Source organism: Crinia signifera, chromosome 5 (assembly GCF_055691185.1).
Source record: "Crinia signifera chromosome 5, ASM5569118v1, whole genome shotgun sequence".
Classification (NCBI taxonomy): Eukaryota; Metazoa; Chordata; class Amphibia; order Anura; family Myobatrachidae; genus Crinia; species Crinia signifera.
In genome coordinates, this window is record NC_139221.1 from 20,754,829 (window position 1) to 20,771,417 (window position 16,589).

The 16,589-nt window shown below is 47.9% G+C and overlaps 1 protein-coding gene across 1 annotated transcript in view; it reads left to right on the forward strand.

The window, feature by feature from the left end:
• DEPTOR (DEP domain containing MTOR interacting protein) overlaps positions 1–16,507 on the forward strand; it is a 77,381-nt gene extending 60,874 nt beyond the window's left edge. The window contains exons 7-10 of the mRNA XM_083186745.1: positions 1,210–1,347; positions 1,679–1,749; positions 3,795–3,899; positions 12,135–16,507. Coding sequence (XP_083042871.1) covers positions 1,210–1,347; positions 1,679–1,749; positions 3,795–3,899; positions 12,135–12,263 — 443 coding nt within the window. The 3' untranslated portion in view covers positions 12,264–16,507. The remainder of the gene's footprint in view (positions 1–1,209; positions 1,348–1,678; positions 1,750–3,794; positions 3,900–12,134) is intronic.
• The last annotated feature ends 82 nt before the right edge of the window (positions 16,508–16,589 follow it).

Consider the following 16,589-nt stretch of genomic DNA (forward strand, 5'->3'; position numbering starts at 1 on the left):
CCAGGTTTTTGCGGCGGTGTAAAAGGGGTATAAATCACTCACCATCAAATGGATTTCCCCCAGTCGCTAGTTTGGACTTGGTTGGCGCTGCAAAGGCCGTGGGGTGGAAGGAGGCCGCTGGTGACCTCAGCAGTGTCCCTTTCCCCGGACTTCTACCCAGGTCCTGGTGTAAACGGGGTATTACTAATGGTTTTCCCCCTGAGTGCCATTTCCCATTTTTATTCCTATGTGCAATTGCATACTGGCCCCACTGTATGTTTATACATTATAAACTACTTTAAAGATTCAAAAATGCAATGGACCCGTCCCCCAAGGGATCGCCTTTATTAGAATTACTCTCGTTAAACTATACATGCTGAAATAAACTGGCCTTCACTAAAATAATGGATGAGACCGTTGCATGGTCTGAACCTCAATACCAGTAGCAGCCACACAGTCTGTAGACTTCAGTATAGAGTTGGGGAAAGTCCGCATGCAGCAGCAGTAGTAGTAGTGATTGTGTAGGTCAGGGCTGGCCAAACCGGTCCTCAAGATCTACCACCAGTCCACGTTTTCTAGTCCACATAGCTGGTGCACAGGTGCATTCATTCCTAACCAACACATTCTACAAAGCCACAGGTGGCCTGGAAAACAGGGGGCCCGATGTATTAAGCCTTAACAAGTGATAAAGGGATATATGCCCATATGGGTGGGGCAGATTTACTTTATCACCAGCAAATCAGCTTTTACCTGTCAAGTTACAGGCTGGGTTTGAAAAATGACAGGTAGGAGTTGATTGGCCAGTTCTTTATCGCTTTTTGTCCCTTTCCACTTTATAACTTGTTAAAGCTTAATAACATACGGAATGGCCAGGAGGCTCACGAAAATCGTGTTCGATTACCGGGTAGTTGGGCAAGTCTCCCACATGCACCCCCTCTTTCCTGCTGAATCAAATACCAGAATTTGTGGGTCCATGGAGAGGGGCGGGGCTCTCGCCGCCGGACCTGAGAATCACGGCGCCTGTGTGATTTAGGGGGTGTGACTTGGTGACGTCCGTCTCAACCCCGTCCCGGGCTACTCCCAGGGAGGCAAAAAAAAAAGTAGGTGACCAGTGCATGTCATTGTACTAATCAGAAGTAATTTATCCCGGGGCCTACTGAACGCTCTGATATGTAGTAGAGATAAAGTTAATCCTTCAATTTGACCACTGCTGTCTGTATCCCTACACAGTGAGCTCCACCAATGACGTGAGAGTGGCTCCATCCATCCGGCGGACCAGCATGAGCACCAGTAACAGCAGCGCGTACTTCAGCGTCACCTCGCCCCTTGACATCATCCCACCTGTCATTCTCTGCAATCCTAGATCAGGTTTGTCCGCTGCGCTACAGAACGTCTGCTGGGAGGATTATGAGCGGCTCATTGATCTGTTTGGGGGGGGGGGGGGGGGTTGGGGGGGAGGGACCTGCCAGCTCTAGTAAACCGTCCCAACACACATAGAGATATGCTGAGCGTTGCTAGATCGCTCAGACTGCTCAGCACACAGTGACATCACAGTGCTTAGAGCTACGCTGACATCACTGGCCCTGCCTTAGACTCTGTCCACCAATAGGAAGTGTACATTGCTCTCGCACAAGTCTGTCAATCCGTCAGTCAGTCCCTGCCTGCTCTTATGATAATCGTCTTTCTTTATTGCACGCAGTGTTAAAGAGGTCGGTTACACTGGATGAGCTGCTGGTCCCCGGAGCATCGTATGCAAGGAAAACGCTAACTGTACGTATTCATCTGTCTTAAAGGGCCGGCATCCTGCCAAATGTTATTTTCCTACCTGCGTCGGGACATTCCTACAGACAGAATTCCGGATTTAATACCCCCCCATAAGGGTAACTTTACAAAGATGAGTGTTCTATTGAAGATTGGATGTTGCCCATAGCAACCAGATTTTACTACGTATTTTTTAGCTCGAATTTTAGGTAGAATCTCATTGGTTGCTATAGGCAACATCCCATATTCAGTAGAACTGACTTCTTAATAAATGTACCCCCTTCTAATTTAAAATATATGAAATATTAAGTTCTAGCAACATCTGGATTGTATGGTCTTGCTGCTTGGCAGCTGTCATTTGGAAGCTGTGTCTGGGGACAGCACACGGTCACCCGCACAGCAGTTGTCAGTGACCCCAAGAGGTACAAGGTAGCCGAGATCACCCACTCTGTCAGCGGCGTAACTATAGCACCACAGCCCCCGCCACCGCGGGGGGGCGCTGTGCATGTGGGGGCGCCGGGGGCTGCGGTGCTATAGTTACACCCCCCCCCCAATCCCCCGCAGATTTACCGATCTCGCTGGTCCCGGCGGCTCCGTTCTTCTGCTGAGGACCACCACAAAATGGCCGCCCCCATATAGCACACAGTTCTCTGAAACTGTCTGCTGTATGGGGGCGGCCATTTTGTGGTGGTCCTCAGCAGAAGAAGAACGGAGCCGCCGGGACCAGCGCGATAGGTAAGGCTGCAGGGGATTGGGGGGGGGGGGGGCGTTTGCATGGGCGGCGGGGGATTGGCGGGGGGGGCGCCCAAAACTTAGTTACGCCACTGCACTCTGTAGTAAATGTAACAAATACACAGCGATGCCCAGTGACCGCTGCCCTCTGCTGGACGTCTGTAATATAACATATAGCTGATCAGTGGGATGTGTCTGTCCAGGGCCTGATTAAAGGTCCCAGGTGCCCTGGGCTAATGGTGGTACACCCGCCCACCATTCACAAGGCGCGTACGTTCGAAATGGCTGCGAATGGATGTTTTACATAAACGTGGGCGGGCAGCTGACAACCGGTGATGTCATCGGGCATTCCCAAATGCTAATACTGCTCCCCCTCATCTGGTCACATGGTCAGACACGGACCTCTCTATCCGGCAGATCAGTCATGGCTGGACGGGATCTTGTGCAACTCCTAATCCACATCTGGCTGCTTCTTTACACTTGTTTATCAGGACTCGCTAAAATGCCCGAAACCAATCATCCCCTGGAGAGTAAAATAACCCTATATGCAGTGACGTAACTACAATTGGGGCACCCCCCCCCCCCCACACCATTGAAATGTGTGCCCCCCTCCTACTCCCCCTCCCCCCACTCACCTGCACTTACACCCTCACCGCTGCATCTTTTGCAGCTACGGGGCCAGATTCTCTAAGCTTCAAAAGTGATAAAATGGAGAGTGATAAACAGCCAGCCAATCAGCTCCTACCTGCCATGTCACAGACTGTGTTTGACAACTGTCAGGCAGGAGCTGATTGGCTGGCTGTTTATCACTCTCTATTTTATCACTTTTGAAGCTTAGAGAATCTGTCCCACGATCCGTTGCGGTCCCGGACGGCTTCCTGGACCTGCTGCTATCTTCAGTCCCGGCGCTCCTGTTCCTCTGTCTGAATGTCACATCCAAAATGGCCACCGCCTTACAGCAGACCGTTATTTAGGATGCAAGAGAAGGTTGCTGCCTCCTCTAGCATCCTTTAATAACTGTCGGGGGGTGGCCATTTTACAAATGACAGAAGGAAAAGGAGCACCGGGACAGGCACTGCGGGCATCAGAGATTCGGTGGCGGCAATAGCTTCCACAGACCCTGCGGCGCCCAAACTTCCCTCGCCCCTCCAAGCGACCGTGGGGGCTGCGGAGCTATTGCTACGCCACTGCCTATGTGTGATACATAACTCTGTCACATCCTGGCTGGATCTTCTGTGCGTATAACGTCCGATAATGATGGTTACTGTTTGTGTACACACCTTGCTCTGCAGGAAATACACGTTCTCTTCCTCTCGTTGCAGATAGTGAGCGATGCGGTGGGCTGGGGATTTGTGGTACGAGGAAACTCTCCGTGTCATATACAGGCATTGGATCCCACCGGACCCGCCGCCGCGGCAGGAATGAAGGTAGGTTGCGCCCATTGCTGCACCCGCACCTACAAACATTGCTCATCCAGGATATGGACCAGGGGTAGCATTCTACACGTCGTCGCCCCTCCCTGGTGTCAACATGTTAAATGACGTGGGACAAATTAAATTTTTGTGTCCCAGAAACAATTAGTGCAGCCACCAAAATTATTATTTTTATTGGATTATATGAATTTCTTTAAAGCAGTCCCTGGGTGGACAATGCCTAGGTCGAAAGTCATTACGTTGACCACTACTGGTCGACATTGACTCGGTCAGCACCTAAAAATGGTTGACATACCCTAAATGGTCGACATTGACGGAATGTCAACACAGTTAAGGTTGACATGGCTAACATGAATAAGGTCGACATGAGTTCACTTTAAGAAAAAAAAAAAAGGTGGGTACTTGTGTAGTTTGACGGCGGCACCTTACGGTACGCTGTCAGCGTTGCACAACGGCAGCCTAGCGTAGTTAGCGTAGTGTCCCCGTCAGGCAAGGCAGTGTAGTCACCGTACTGTCCCCGCGAGCTGCATCTCTGTCCCCGGAGTCCCTGGCAAGCCTAGTGAGCGCCTCTCATACAGCGCCGGTAACCGCCAGATCCCCTGAGCTGCCGGACGCTAGCAGAGAGGCGCTCTATCTGTGCGTTTGTGCGTCTCAGTAATTATTGCAGCAGGGTAGGGCAACCTTGCCCATTTTCGCTGCCATGAAGCATGGCGAACGGACGTGGTACCAGGGCCGGATTTGTGCCTAGGCCCGTGAGGCACCGGCCTCAGGGCGGCACCAATTAAGGGCGGCAGGCAGGCTGACATTCTGTTAAATAGCAGCATGGCACAGAGGGTGGGCAGCGGTGAGTGACGACTGCCGCCGCCGCAGACATGAATTATCATATGTCAGCGGCAACGCCGCTCGTCACCCGCCCACCCACTCTGCCATGCACATTACATCACCGCTTAGTGGCTGGGTCCAATGGTCCCCCTGCGCGTCCAGAAATGGCTCAGGCTCACTGCTGCCGGCGCCCAACCATTGGCTACTCTACACACACACAGTCTATTGGCTGCTGTGTATCCAGCAGCTGAGCAGAGCGGCGCGCAGATCCTCCCTGCATCTGATGCTCAGTTAGTGTCACAGAGTGAGAGAGACACTGTGCTAATCACTGGACTAATAAGTGCCTCCCTCCTTCCGGGTCCTCTGTACAGTGAGCAGTCCAGAGTGCTTAAAAAAATATTGAGGTGGGCTACACTCAGTTAAATTTTAATGAAATATATAAATAACAATGTATATACATATATGATTACATTAAAATAGGGGGGGGGGACACAAAAATGTTGTGCCTAGGGGCGGCCTGACCCCTAAATTCGCCCCTGCGTGGTACGCATCCTCCCGACTTGTTCATACCCCCACTATCCGCGTCAGCGTGGAGTTGATTTTATAAAGTGTGACGAGCGGACGCGTAAAACGAGCCTGAAGCGTGGCGAGCGCATGCGTATTACTTGACGTGTATTCCGCGTCCCCTCGCTGTGCTCGCCACACTTCAGACTCAACTCCACGCCGACGTGGATAGTGGGGGTATGAACAGGTCGCTGTGCTCGCCATGCTTCCGGCTGGCGTGGATAGTGGGGGTGTTTCAGGAACACATTCACACCTGTCATGTCATCCATCTGAAACCATAATGATGACACGTGTTAACTGTCAACTGGATTTTACTGAAATAAAGAATAAATAAGATAAACAATGATCAATGTTAAATAATACTGTAGAACAACAAGTCCGAGAAAGGTGTAAAATACTTATTCCACCGACACAGTAGCTCCTACAGATGCAGCTGATGTTGACGCAGCTGCGTCATCCTCAGCGTTGGCAGCTTTGTCTGCAGTTGGAACAAGAGTCAGTGCATGTAATATGCGCAGGAAAGCGTCCTCCGCCCCTATGGTTTTGCGCCTTATGAATTCCTGCAAGTATGCGGTATTGGCCCGCAGTGCCCCTCTGCCTCTTGTTCCTCCACTTGCAGGAGCCCCAGAAACACTCGATATTCTGGGTATGGACCCCAGTGTCTGGGTCCACGAAGATATATCGGTGGTACCCCGCCTGCTCCAATTCTTGTGCTTTGTACGCACGCCAACGGTCTAAGTAGACTGTGGTACCTGGTCTATATGTGCTTCAATGGCACACATTAGGGTCCTGGCCTCACAGCTGGCCACTGTTGTGATTTACCAGTTTCAAGCGATATCCCACCGAAGAGCCACTGCTGTGGTAGGACGCGTCCAATGTGGCTCTTACACTGGACAAACAGACTTTCGCCCACCTCAACAATTTTGCCAGGTCCGCCAATCCGGTGTTGGGGCTGCGACATCAAATCGAGGGTATACACCTCCCGCATAAGGTTGATATATATATATCATGGCGGTTTTGTTGGAAATGTTGAGGTGGCACTCAGAGAATTGAATGCTTAGCAGAGGGGTTTTTTATTTGCTAAGAGGCAAACCGAAAAAAAGAAAACTGCTTTTTGGGTGCACTCTTTAAGTTGAAATATGTAGTTAATTTAAAAGCGTTTTTCTTTCTTTCTGTTTGCCTCTTAGCAAACGAAAAAACATCTGCTCAGTTACTGAAGCTGGGCGCACCATCAACCACTAAACTACCAGAATCCGTGAGAGAGTACAGATGGGGCAGGCCTCTTCCTGGCTGGCGAATCGCCAGAACGTCCCTGCTGGCGCTCCGCCAGCAGCCTCGCCAGCCATCAGACTGAGACGCGCGTGCGTCTTATGCGCACGCGCGTCTCAATCTCCGTCGGCGGGGCGACGGGAACCCTGTCCGTCTTCGCCTCAGGGAGACGGACAGGGTTAGGGGGGGGGGTGCGGGCAGGCGGCGGGGACCCCGGGTTACCGCCGGTGGGGACCCGGGGGAGCAGCTGGAAGCGCCGTCAGAAGGGGACACGCGTGCCTCTCGTGCGCGCGCGTCCCCTTCTCGCAATCGATATGGCGCTGGCGGGGGATGGCGGCTGGCGTCGCCGTCGCCATCCCCTGCCAAGATGGGACCTGCCCCATCTGTAGTTCTTTATGTTGGTAACAATTCATCTAAATAAATTGAGTCTGTACGGATCCTTACCCACCTCTAAAAATTGAATGCTTGTCAGCTCCTCCGCCCACCATAATATGAGCCGCAGAAAGGCCAGAAATGTTCCAGCAGCCAGCGTAGTCAACACTGATACTGACAGGGACGCTGACTACGCTGGCTGCGGGAACACGACGCTGATACTGGCAGGGATACTGACTACGCTGGCTGTGGGAACACGACGCTGATACTGACAGGGATACTGACTACGCTGGCTGCGGGAACACGACGCTGATACTGACAGGGATGCTGACTACGCTGGCTGCGGGAACACGACGCTGATACTGACAGGGATACTGACTACGCTGGCTGCGGGAACACGACGCTGATACTGGCAGGGATACTGACTACGCTGGCTGTGGGAACACGACGCTGATACTGGCAGGGATACTGACTACGCTGGCTGTGGGAACACGACGCTGATACTGACAGGGATACTGACTACGCTGGCTGTGGGAACACGACGCTGATACTGGCAGGGATACTGACTACGCTGGCTGCGGGAACACGACGCTGATACTGACAGGGATGCTGACTACGCTGGCTGCGGGAACACGACGCTGATACTGACAGGGATGCTGACTACCCTGGCTGCGGGAACATGACGCTGATACTGACAGGGATGCTGACTACGTGACTGCCGTCATGAAACTACACAAGTACCAAATGGTGGTTTTTCAAACTTTAATATCCAAGCGCGACGAGGCCCATGCTTCCATGCCCGAAGTATGGCAAGTGCAGCGGTACACTTATACAAAGTCCATGTCGACATAGACACAAAAAAAACGTGAAAAACTCATGTCTACCTAATACATATGGCCATGTCAACCTAAAGCTTGTATCGACCTTCTGGCAATTTTGACCTAGGGTATGTTGATCATTCTTAGGTGTTGACCTATAATCTATACCAGTTGTGGGCAATAAGGGCCCACCAGTTGTTGATGAACTACACATCCCAGTATGCCTTGCCTTAGTTTTGCTATTTGGCCTTGCTGAAACTGACGCAAGGCATGCTGGGATGTGTAGTTCCTCAACAGCTGGAGGGCCGCTTATTGCCCATCCCTGATCTATACAGTAACGGTTCTCCTACAGTATGTATGTCAGTCTTGGTTGTGAACAGGAAAGTGTGTGCCTCGCCACCTGCTGGCCACAAGTGGTAATTAATGGTATTTCTCTCATGGATGCATGAGAGCGGTGGCTTGGTTCTTGTCGCAAGTTTCTTTAGAAATCTTCAGGGAAGTCTCATCATCCTAGAGGAGGAAACCAGAGACAGGAGCGATAACGCACACACCGCTCTCTTTTGTACACTTGTAGGACAAAGCAAAGGGGATTTGTGGTTCCACAATCGCTGCAGAGATACAGGTTTCCGTGGCAGACAATTACTATTCGCTGTCCGGCTTTACAGATTGCAAAAATTAATTGTACATAAGACTCGTGTTGCCATAGCTCAGGCCTGCCCAACCAACGGCCCTCCAGCTGTTGTGAAACGACACATCCCAGCATGCCTTGCTGTGTAGTTTAGCATTCCCTAATAGCAAAACTGTGGCAAGGCATGATAGGACTTGTAGTTTCACAATATCTGCGGAGCCACAAGTTAGCCAGGCCTGGATTAGCTGATTCAGTGACAGAATGATCAATTGTATAACTGCTTTTTGCTGACGGAGCAGAGCGTGCTGCTCTTGTGCTGCGGATGCCAATACGTTTGCCAACCTCCCATTTTCTGGGGGCGGCGTGCCAGAAATGGGAAGCTGCTCATGTCCTTGGGCACAAAGGCCTATTCAGACATGCTGCAACTACACAAGTCACTTTCTGCACTTTCTGTACTGAGATAAGCTTCTAATTCTGCTGTAAAACTGCGGTGATGGTTACGCCTGCCAGAGCGTGTCACGGAACCTGGATGGTGCGGTACAAACAAGCTACTGTAGGTATTTTGTGTGTGTGTGTGGGGGGGGGGAGGGGGGGGCGGCGGCTCCGGTCACCGCCACACCTCTGGAGCAGCACTTCACAGGCATTATGAATGGCTCCCATTATGCTTACTACTATATACATTAAACGTACTACTATATACTGCTTGTTTGGCTCCCCCATGTGGCCAATGGCAGTATATATCCGAATGCAAGCTGAATCCATGGTGAGGGGAAAAACAATCTGTCATGTCTGACGCACACTGGTAGGTTAATTCTGTGGCTTCTTGCTGCCTCCATTACTCACGTCATCTCATGTCACTGCCTCTGTCACTTGCAGCCCTCTCCTCACTGACCCATCACTCATCTCCTTATATACTCTGTGCTGCTGGGGACCCTGCTCCTCAGTCTGCAGAACATGAAGGGCACTGGAACTTGGCCCCAGACGCTAATGCCATCTGAAGATCACGTTCGTCTATAGCAGTGTTGGAAAAAACGATCCTCAAGATCTACCACTAGGTCACATTTATCAAACCCCCTAGCTGGTGCACAGGTGCAGTCATTATTCACTGTCACGTTCCAGACCCCCTAGCTGGTGCACAGGTGCAGTCATTATGCACTGTCACATATTCCAGACCCCCTAGCTGGTGCTCAGGTGCAGTCATTATTCACTGTCACATGTTCCAGACCACCTAGCTGGTGCACAGGTGCAGTCATTATGCACTGTCACATATTCCAGACCACCTAGCTGGTGCACAGGTGCAGTCATTATTCACTGTCACATGTTCCAGACCCATTAGCTGGTGCACAGGTGCAGTCATTATTCACTGTCACATGTTCCAGACCCATTAGCTGGTGCACAGGTGCAGTCATTATTCACTGTCACATGTTCCAGACCCCCTAGCTGGTGCTCAGGTGCAGTCATTATTCACTGTCACATGTTCCAGACCCCCTAGCTGGTGCACAGGTGCAGTCATTATTCACTGTCACATGTTCCAGACCCATTAGCTGGTGCACAGGTGCAGTCATTATTCACTGTCACATGTTCCAGACCCCCTAGCTGGTGCTCAGGTGCAGTCATTATTCACTGTCACATGTTCCAGACCCCCTAGCTGGTGCACAGGTGCAGTCATTATTCACTGTCACATATTCCAGACCACCTAGCTGGTGCACAGGTGCAGTCATTATTCACTGTCACATGTTCCAGTCCCCCTAGCTGGTGCACAGGTGCAGTCATTATTCACTGTCACATGTTCCAGACCCCCTAGCTGGTGCACAGGTGCAGTCATTATTCACTGTCACATGTTCCAGACCACCTAGCTGGTGCACAGGTGCAGTCATTATTCACTGTCACATGTTCCAGACCACCTAGCTGGTGCACAGGTGCAGTCATTATTCACTGTCACATATTCCAGACCACCTAGCTGGTGCACAGGTGCAGTCATTATTCACTGTCACATGTTCCAGACCCCCTAGCTGGTGCACAGGTGCAGTCATTATTCACTGTCACATGTTCCAGACCACCTAGCTGGTGCATAGGTGCAGTCATTATTCACTGTCACATATTCCAGACCACCTAGCTGGTGCATAGGTGCAGTTGGGATACCTGGGCAGCTCTGGGTATGTGAGCGAAGGTTAAAAAATGGTACACCAGGGTGTCTCATCACAAACATCCAGTAGTTTGCCATGTTCATGTCTGAACTGTAAACAATCACATTTCATTTCTTCCTCTTCTCTCTCTCCTGCACAATATTCATATAGATTATATTAATTTGCATCAGTTAAGCATTTGCTTTCACTCGCACAATAAACAATGATGGGACCGCAATATATTACCATGTGATCCTGGGACCGGTAGTGCCAAGGCAGCCTTTTTAGTGTGTTCTCCCCCTATTCGCTGGGGGCTCTCTGCAGACTATCTAAACAAGATCTCTCATGGACTCGTCACCGGGGGCCTTTCACCTCACGTGGTTTCCTACCACTCACCTAGATAGTTCTCACCTGAGACTCACATCTTTCGCCCTGCTTCTAGGGAGCTTCCCATTATTTCTTCCACAGGTCTCTGCAAACTGTTGCCCTCACACTGCAATCTCTCTCTGCATAATGTCATGGGTAGGTTATATCACACACTAAACACTTACAATAATGTGTGTAGAACCAGTTCTGTGTCGGTATAGAAAGACGAAGCGCACGTGATAAAGTGGAAGCCAATAATGCACCAGCCAGTCAGCTGTGTTTTAAAAATGACAGACGTTAATTGGCTGGTGCGTTATCACCTTCCACATTATCACCACTTAATCACTTTGACGGACAACCAGCCAATCGGCTCCTACCTGTCATTTTTCAAACCCAGCCTGTAACATGACAGGTAGGAGCTGATTGGCTGGCTCTTTACCACTCTCCATTTTATCACTTTTTGAAGCTTGATACATCCGACCCTAAGAGGCCTGATACCAGGGGTTAAAGTGGGGGGAAACTGGTTAAAACGGAGTGGCACCACCTCTATTGGTAGGGGGAACTCCACCATAGCCCTGCACAATAATTCCAACATCCTGTCCCAGCGGTTTCCTTTTCTAGCACGGTGTATGTGAACCACTAAGAGGAGCAGGGTTTGAGCGTGCTGAAGACTGAATGCTGAAGGTCAGAGGTGGTGGGTGGGGGGGGGGGGGGGGTGGGTACAACTGCTGTGGGCATTGTGTGTGTAAGCGGCAATACTACTGTGGAAAGTATGTGTAAGTGACACAACTATGTGGCATAGATGTATAAAGAGTACTGCTGTGTAGCATAACTTGAATAAGGGGCACAACTGTTTGTCATAATGTAAAAATAAAGGCACTACTAAGTGGTGTAATATGAATCGGGGACACCACACATGGACTACTGTAAAAATGATTTAATTGAACTACTCTGTGGTGTAATTTGAATTGAGTGTACTACACAGAATGTACACCCCTTTCTTGTGAAACCACTGTCCCTTTATGAAAGTATGCGAGGTAGAGCACAAACTTTTTTATTTTTTTTTGTGGTGCCCAAAACCCTGGCACTAGCCCGGCTCCACCTAATTGGGAGGAGAGGGTTCGGTGGCAGGGGAAATGAGTTCCACCACCTCCTCAGGACCACTTTAAGCCCTGCTGAATACATCTATCCCCATAGTTCTTGACTTATATATGCTTGGGCCTTGGGAGGGAAGTACTGATATTGTGTCTCATTCTGCTTCCAGACCTGCCAGTTTGTGGTGTCTGTCAATGGGCTCAACGTCCTACATTGCGAATTCAGAGCGGTCAGTAACCTCATTCTTACCGGCCCGCGGACAATCGTCATGGAAGTGATGGAGGAGGTGAAAGGGTGAAGGGAAGAGCGCTGATCAATGTGTCTGGCCAGGCGACTGTTCTACAACCAAATCTAAACCAACACAATCTACAGGACAATGCGGGGGAACCACGGCTACACGTACCGTAACGGATACACGTGGGGAATTATAATGTATACTAAAATACATTTTCAAAAAAAGTGCCATTAAAGAATCACAGTGACGTTCGTAAATGCTCGATTGTGCGTGATATGTAAATTGTACATGTTTTACTAGCGTGTTATTCACTACAGCCATAAGCTACAGTAGAGGAAATAAGAGGCATAATAAAAAGAAAAAAAAAATACTTGAATCAAACCGTACACAACTGATTGTATTATAGTGTATATGATAGAAATATAATGTTTGTTTTTACACAACCTTTCGCCAGTAATACATTTTGCATAAGATTGTATATTGGTACATGCTGTTAACCTGTAAGAGCAAACTGCAGATTTGCGTAATATAATGTGTAGCTAATTGAGATTTTTATTTGTTTTAAAGGGAAATAAAAATACGTTTTTATATTAAATATAAAAATGTGAGTTTTAAAAAGTAATCAATTCCTGTTTTCTTTGAGAGATGCTACAAGATATATAATGTGTGTAATATAAATAAATATATATATATATATATATATATACTCTAGTAAGCCCGCTCGAAGCAAAAGTCACTAGAGATATATATGTATATGTCATAGGTTAGAGGTTTCAGGCTTAGACCAATCTTTTTTCAGGGTAAACTATTGTTTAAGCTGTGATTACATTTTTGTTTGTTGTATTGTTGTACACATATACATATATATATATATATATATATATATATATATATATATATATATATATATATGTATATATATATATATATATATGAGGAATATAGAAGTGCACTCTAAGCTTTCACCACAAAAGTGTACAATGGTAAAATACAACAATATTTATTCAGATTTTCGGTACATCTGTTTTTCGTCAAATAAAAATTTCATATGTGGTTAACCACCGATGTAGGTTGGTGATGCTCTCTTACCGGTGTTGCCACTGGGATGATGATGCTGCTTCTTCCATGTTGTAGAGCAGGGGTAGCCAACTCGAGTCCTCGAGAGCTACCAACCGTTCACGTTTTCCAGCTCACCTCACAGGTGCACTCATAACTCACTGACACATGTTAATAGATCCACAGGTGGAGCTAAATACTTCACTTGTTGTTCTGTGAGGAGACCTGGAAAACGTGCACTGTTGGTAGCTTTCGAGGACTGGAGTTGGCTACCCCTGTCGTAGACAATTGGAGGCAGGAAACTCAGTGTGGTTAAAGAAGGGGTAACATTTTATTTGCGGCATACAGAATGACCAATGGTTTCTTAAACCGTAATCAACGCACTATAGCAGTTCAATGAGTCACAATGTGCCTGGCAGACTACGACTACAGAGTCGCTATGCTTTATGGTTCTAACCGATAACTACGCACAGCTGATCAGTACAACTCACTTATTATCACATATACCATCCCCTCACTTTCTTCTCCGTTTCTTGCCTCTTCCCCTCTCCTCTTGCGCGCTCCGTGACCTCACCTCTCTTTCTCCTCCAGTCACACCGCACCTCCCAAGTCTATTCTTCCCCAGGCAGAGGGGTTTTGTTCTGCCTTCCCAGGGTCCAGTCTTTTTAAGTTAACCCTTTTTTAATATCTCTATATATCACATTCTTCCCAGTCCGAAATTTTGCATGTCCTCATGCAACTTTACACGTCTCTCCCTTACAGCAATACAAAATATACATAATCAGATTTATAAACAGTATTTCTGACAGATATTATAACACATACTTTGACTATAACTTTACATTTTATGTCAAGCATTACGATTACTCTCTAAATCGGAGGGGTTTGACCCCTCTGGTACTTCTAATGGGTCTGTCGGATGTCTGTTCTATTCCATCTTCGCGAAGTGATGGGCCAAATTTCTCGGCTTCCCTTCTTTCTTCTGCGGCAACACCGTGCGGTTGGAGTTATTTCGCCTCCTGAGGTACATGGGAGGGGTTTTCTCATAAAGAGTAGGAGATCTGTTGGGTCTTGCAGAGGATGGTAGGGGACTTGTGGTAACGCGTCTTCTTCTGTACGTTCTAGTACCCCATCTTCCAGACTCGTTCTGCCCTGGCATAGCTTGAGTTGGTTTCTGTGTACCATCTTGAGAGCATGGTGGTCACTTCCATCTCTCTTTATCTCATACGCCACAGTGTCGGTAGCCGGAAGATGGACAACCACATAAGGTATGGATTCCCAGATCTAGTTTGGTACTCCGCTGGTTATCCTTTTTCCAAACTCTGTCTCACACTTGGAACAATTCGGCATTCGCGTCCTGGTCTTAACTTTTTGTCGGTGGCGGGCTGTCTCCCTCCCTCCTTTCTTTCACGACTTCCTATGCCAGATCGATCAGATAATTGTGTTTGTTTACCCAGTCAGTCTGTATAACTTCTGTTTCATGGGGGAGGATGTGGAGCTCCAGATTCGCTGTTCTGCTTTCCCTACCAAAATGGCGTCTGTGGAAGAATGGAGGTGGACTCCTGTACTGGATGGGTCTTTGAGGGGATGTTTCTTCCACTCTCTCCCCTTTGCTCACTTGATCCGTACTTATGCTTTCTTGACCAAATTTTGTAGCATTCTCTCCCTTTGACCAGTAAAAACGCCTGCGGAGCCGACGTCTGTCGGAAGCAAACCGGCTTTCTTTGACCGGCACACCTCCGGGGCCAGTCACGTTTGCTGCCTCAGCACCCTTCTCTCCTTCCACCACATCAAATTCAACCATCTCACCATCTCCAACACTGCGCAGAAATTTTAGGGGTTTGTTTTTCGTTATGGCCGTCTGGTGGACAAAGACATCATCTTGTGTGTCATTCATGTTGATGAAGCCATACCCACCCCAAACATTAAAGCACTTGACGGTTCTTTGTAACTGATTAGCCACCACTTCCCCGCAGCGGTGGCTTGGGCTTGTTGCTGACAGCCACCTCGGAATTCATAGCCATCTTCCCTTTTCTAGGTTTGTCCCCAAAAACCTTGATAACCAATTCCTTAAACTTGGCAAAGCCGATGGGTGCTTCCTGTCGGTGTAGCACCTTCAGTTGCCCCTTTGTGTTTTTCATCATATATCCCATCCAGGAACTGGTCTCTATATATCACAGTTCCATTTATTGATCCAACGCTCAGAACAACACCATGTTGTGGTTTCAGGCTATCACTTTCTTAAGGGTAAATGATTTTCTGATTCAATTTTTCACATTTGTTCTCATATACCCATTAGTTTACCTGTATATAATATTATGACAGACAAACACACACACACACACACACACACACATATATAGCACACACACACCTCTAAAACATTTAAGAAGGCACTGACAGAACTTAACGTTTATGCAGAATCAGAATAAGATTAGAGGTTTCAGACCATCACTGACACCTTTCTTCAATGATTGGCTGAAGCTTTGAGTATGTAATTCAGTTTTGTTCGCAGATACCAGTCAGTTGCCCTATGTATGTTTCTCTTGCCGTATTTGCCTACTTTCGGAGTGGACAGCACCCAGGCAGCTGCTTCTGCTCAACTTGGATTGCCATAATTAAGCTAAATATAAAAAATATCATGGTGCCATTTTACATTTGTCTGCACATGTTGATCTTTGTTTTTTGTTTTGTTTTTTAATGGAAATTTGATTTGATGTTTTATATACTGAGTGTCTTACGCATTTGAGGTCCGTGTGCATTTATCCTTCTGCGCCTATAGGTGTTCCAGGTAGTAGATTTATATGCACACTGAGAGAATCTCTCGCCTGTGGCTATATTACACCTGAATACTCCCACTGATCCCACAGGAAGTGCACCTGTCACCTATGCACGGTGGAAGCGGCCATTTTGTTGGTGGTGTCCGTTTTTTAACGAGACCTCAACCAATTTCCTGAGGCAATTTGGAATTTGCGTCAGTTCCTTGTGAATGTTGCTTCAGTCCACCATGTGTAGTCAAGAGGTACACTTTATTTCCGTCCACCCCCCCAAAAAAAGTATAGATATGTATAATTGTATCTTTTGTGTGATTATTTGGATGCTTTATTATTATTTGTAATAAATGTTTGCAATACTTGATCCGCTCCTGAAAGGGAGTGTATATATTTAATAGAACTTGTTATTGTATATACAATCAATCCCACTGTTTTATATGAACACCGAACCCTTAATAAATGATTTTGTCAAAACGATGCTCCGCTTTCCTTCGCATGTTGTCCTTGGAACGCGACCTCTGGCTCTGTACTATCTGCCTATATATAAATGTGTCGGTAA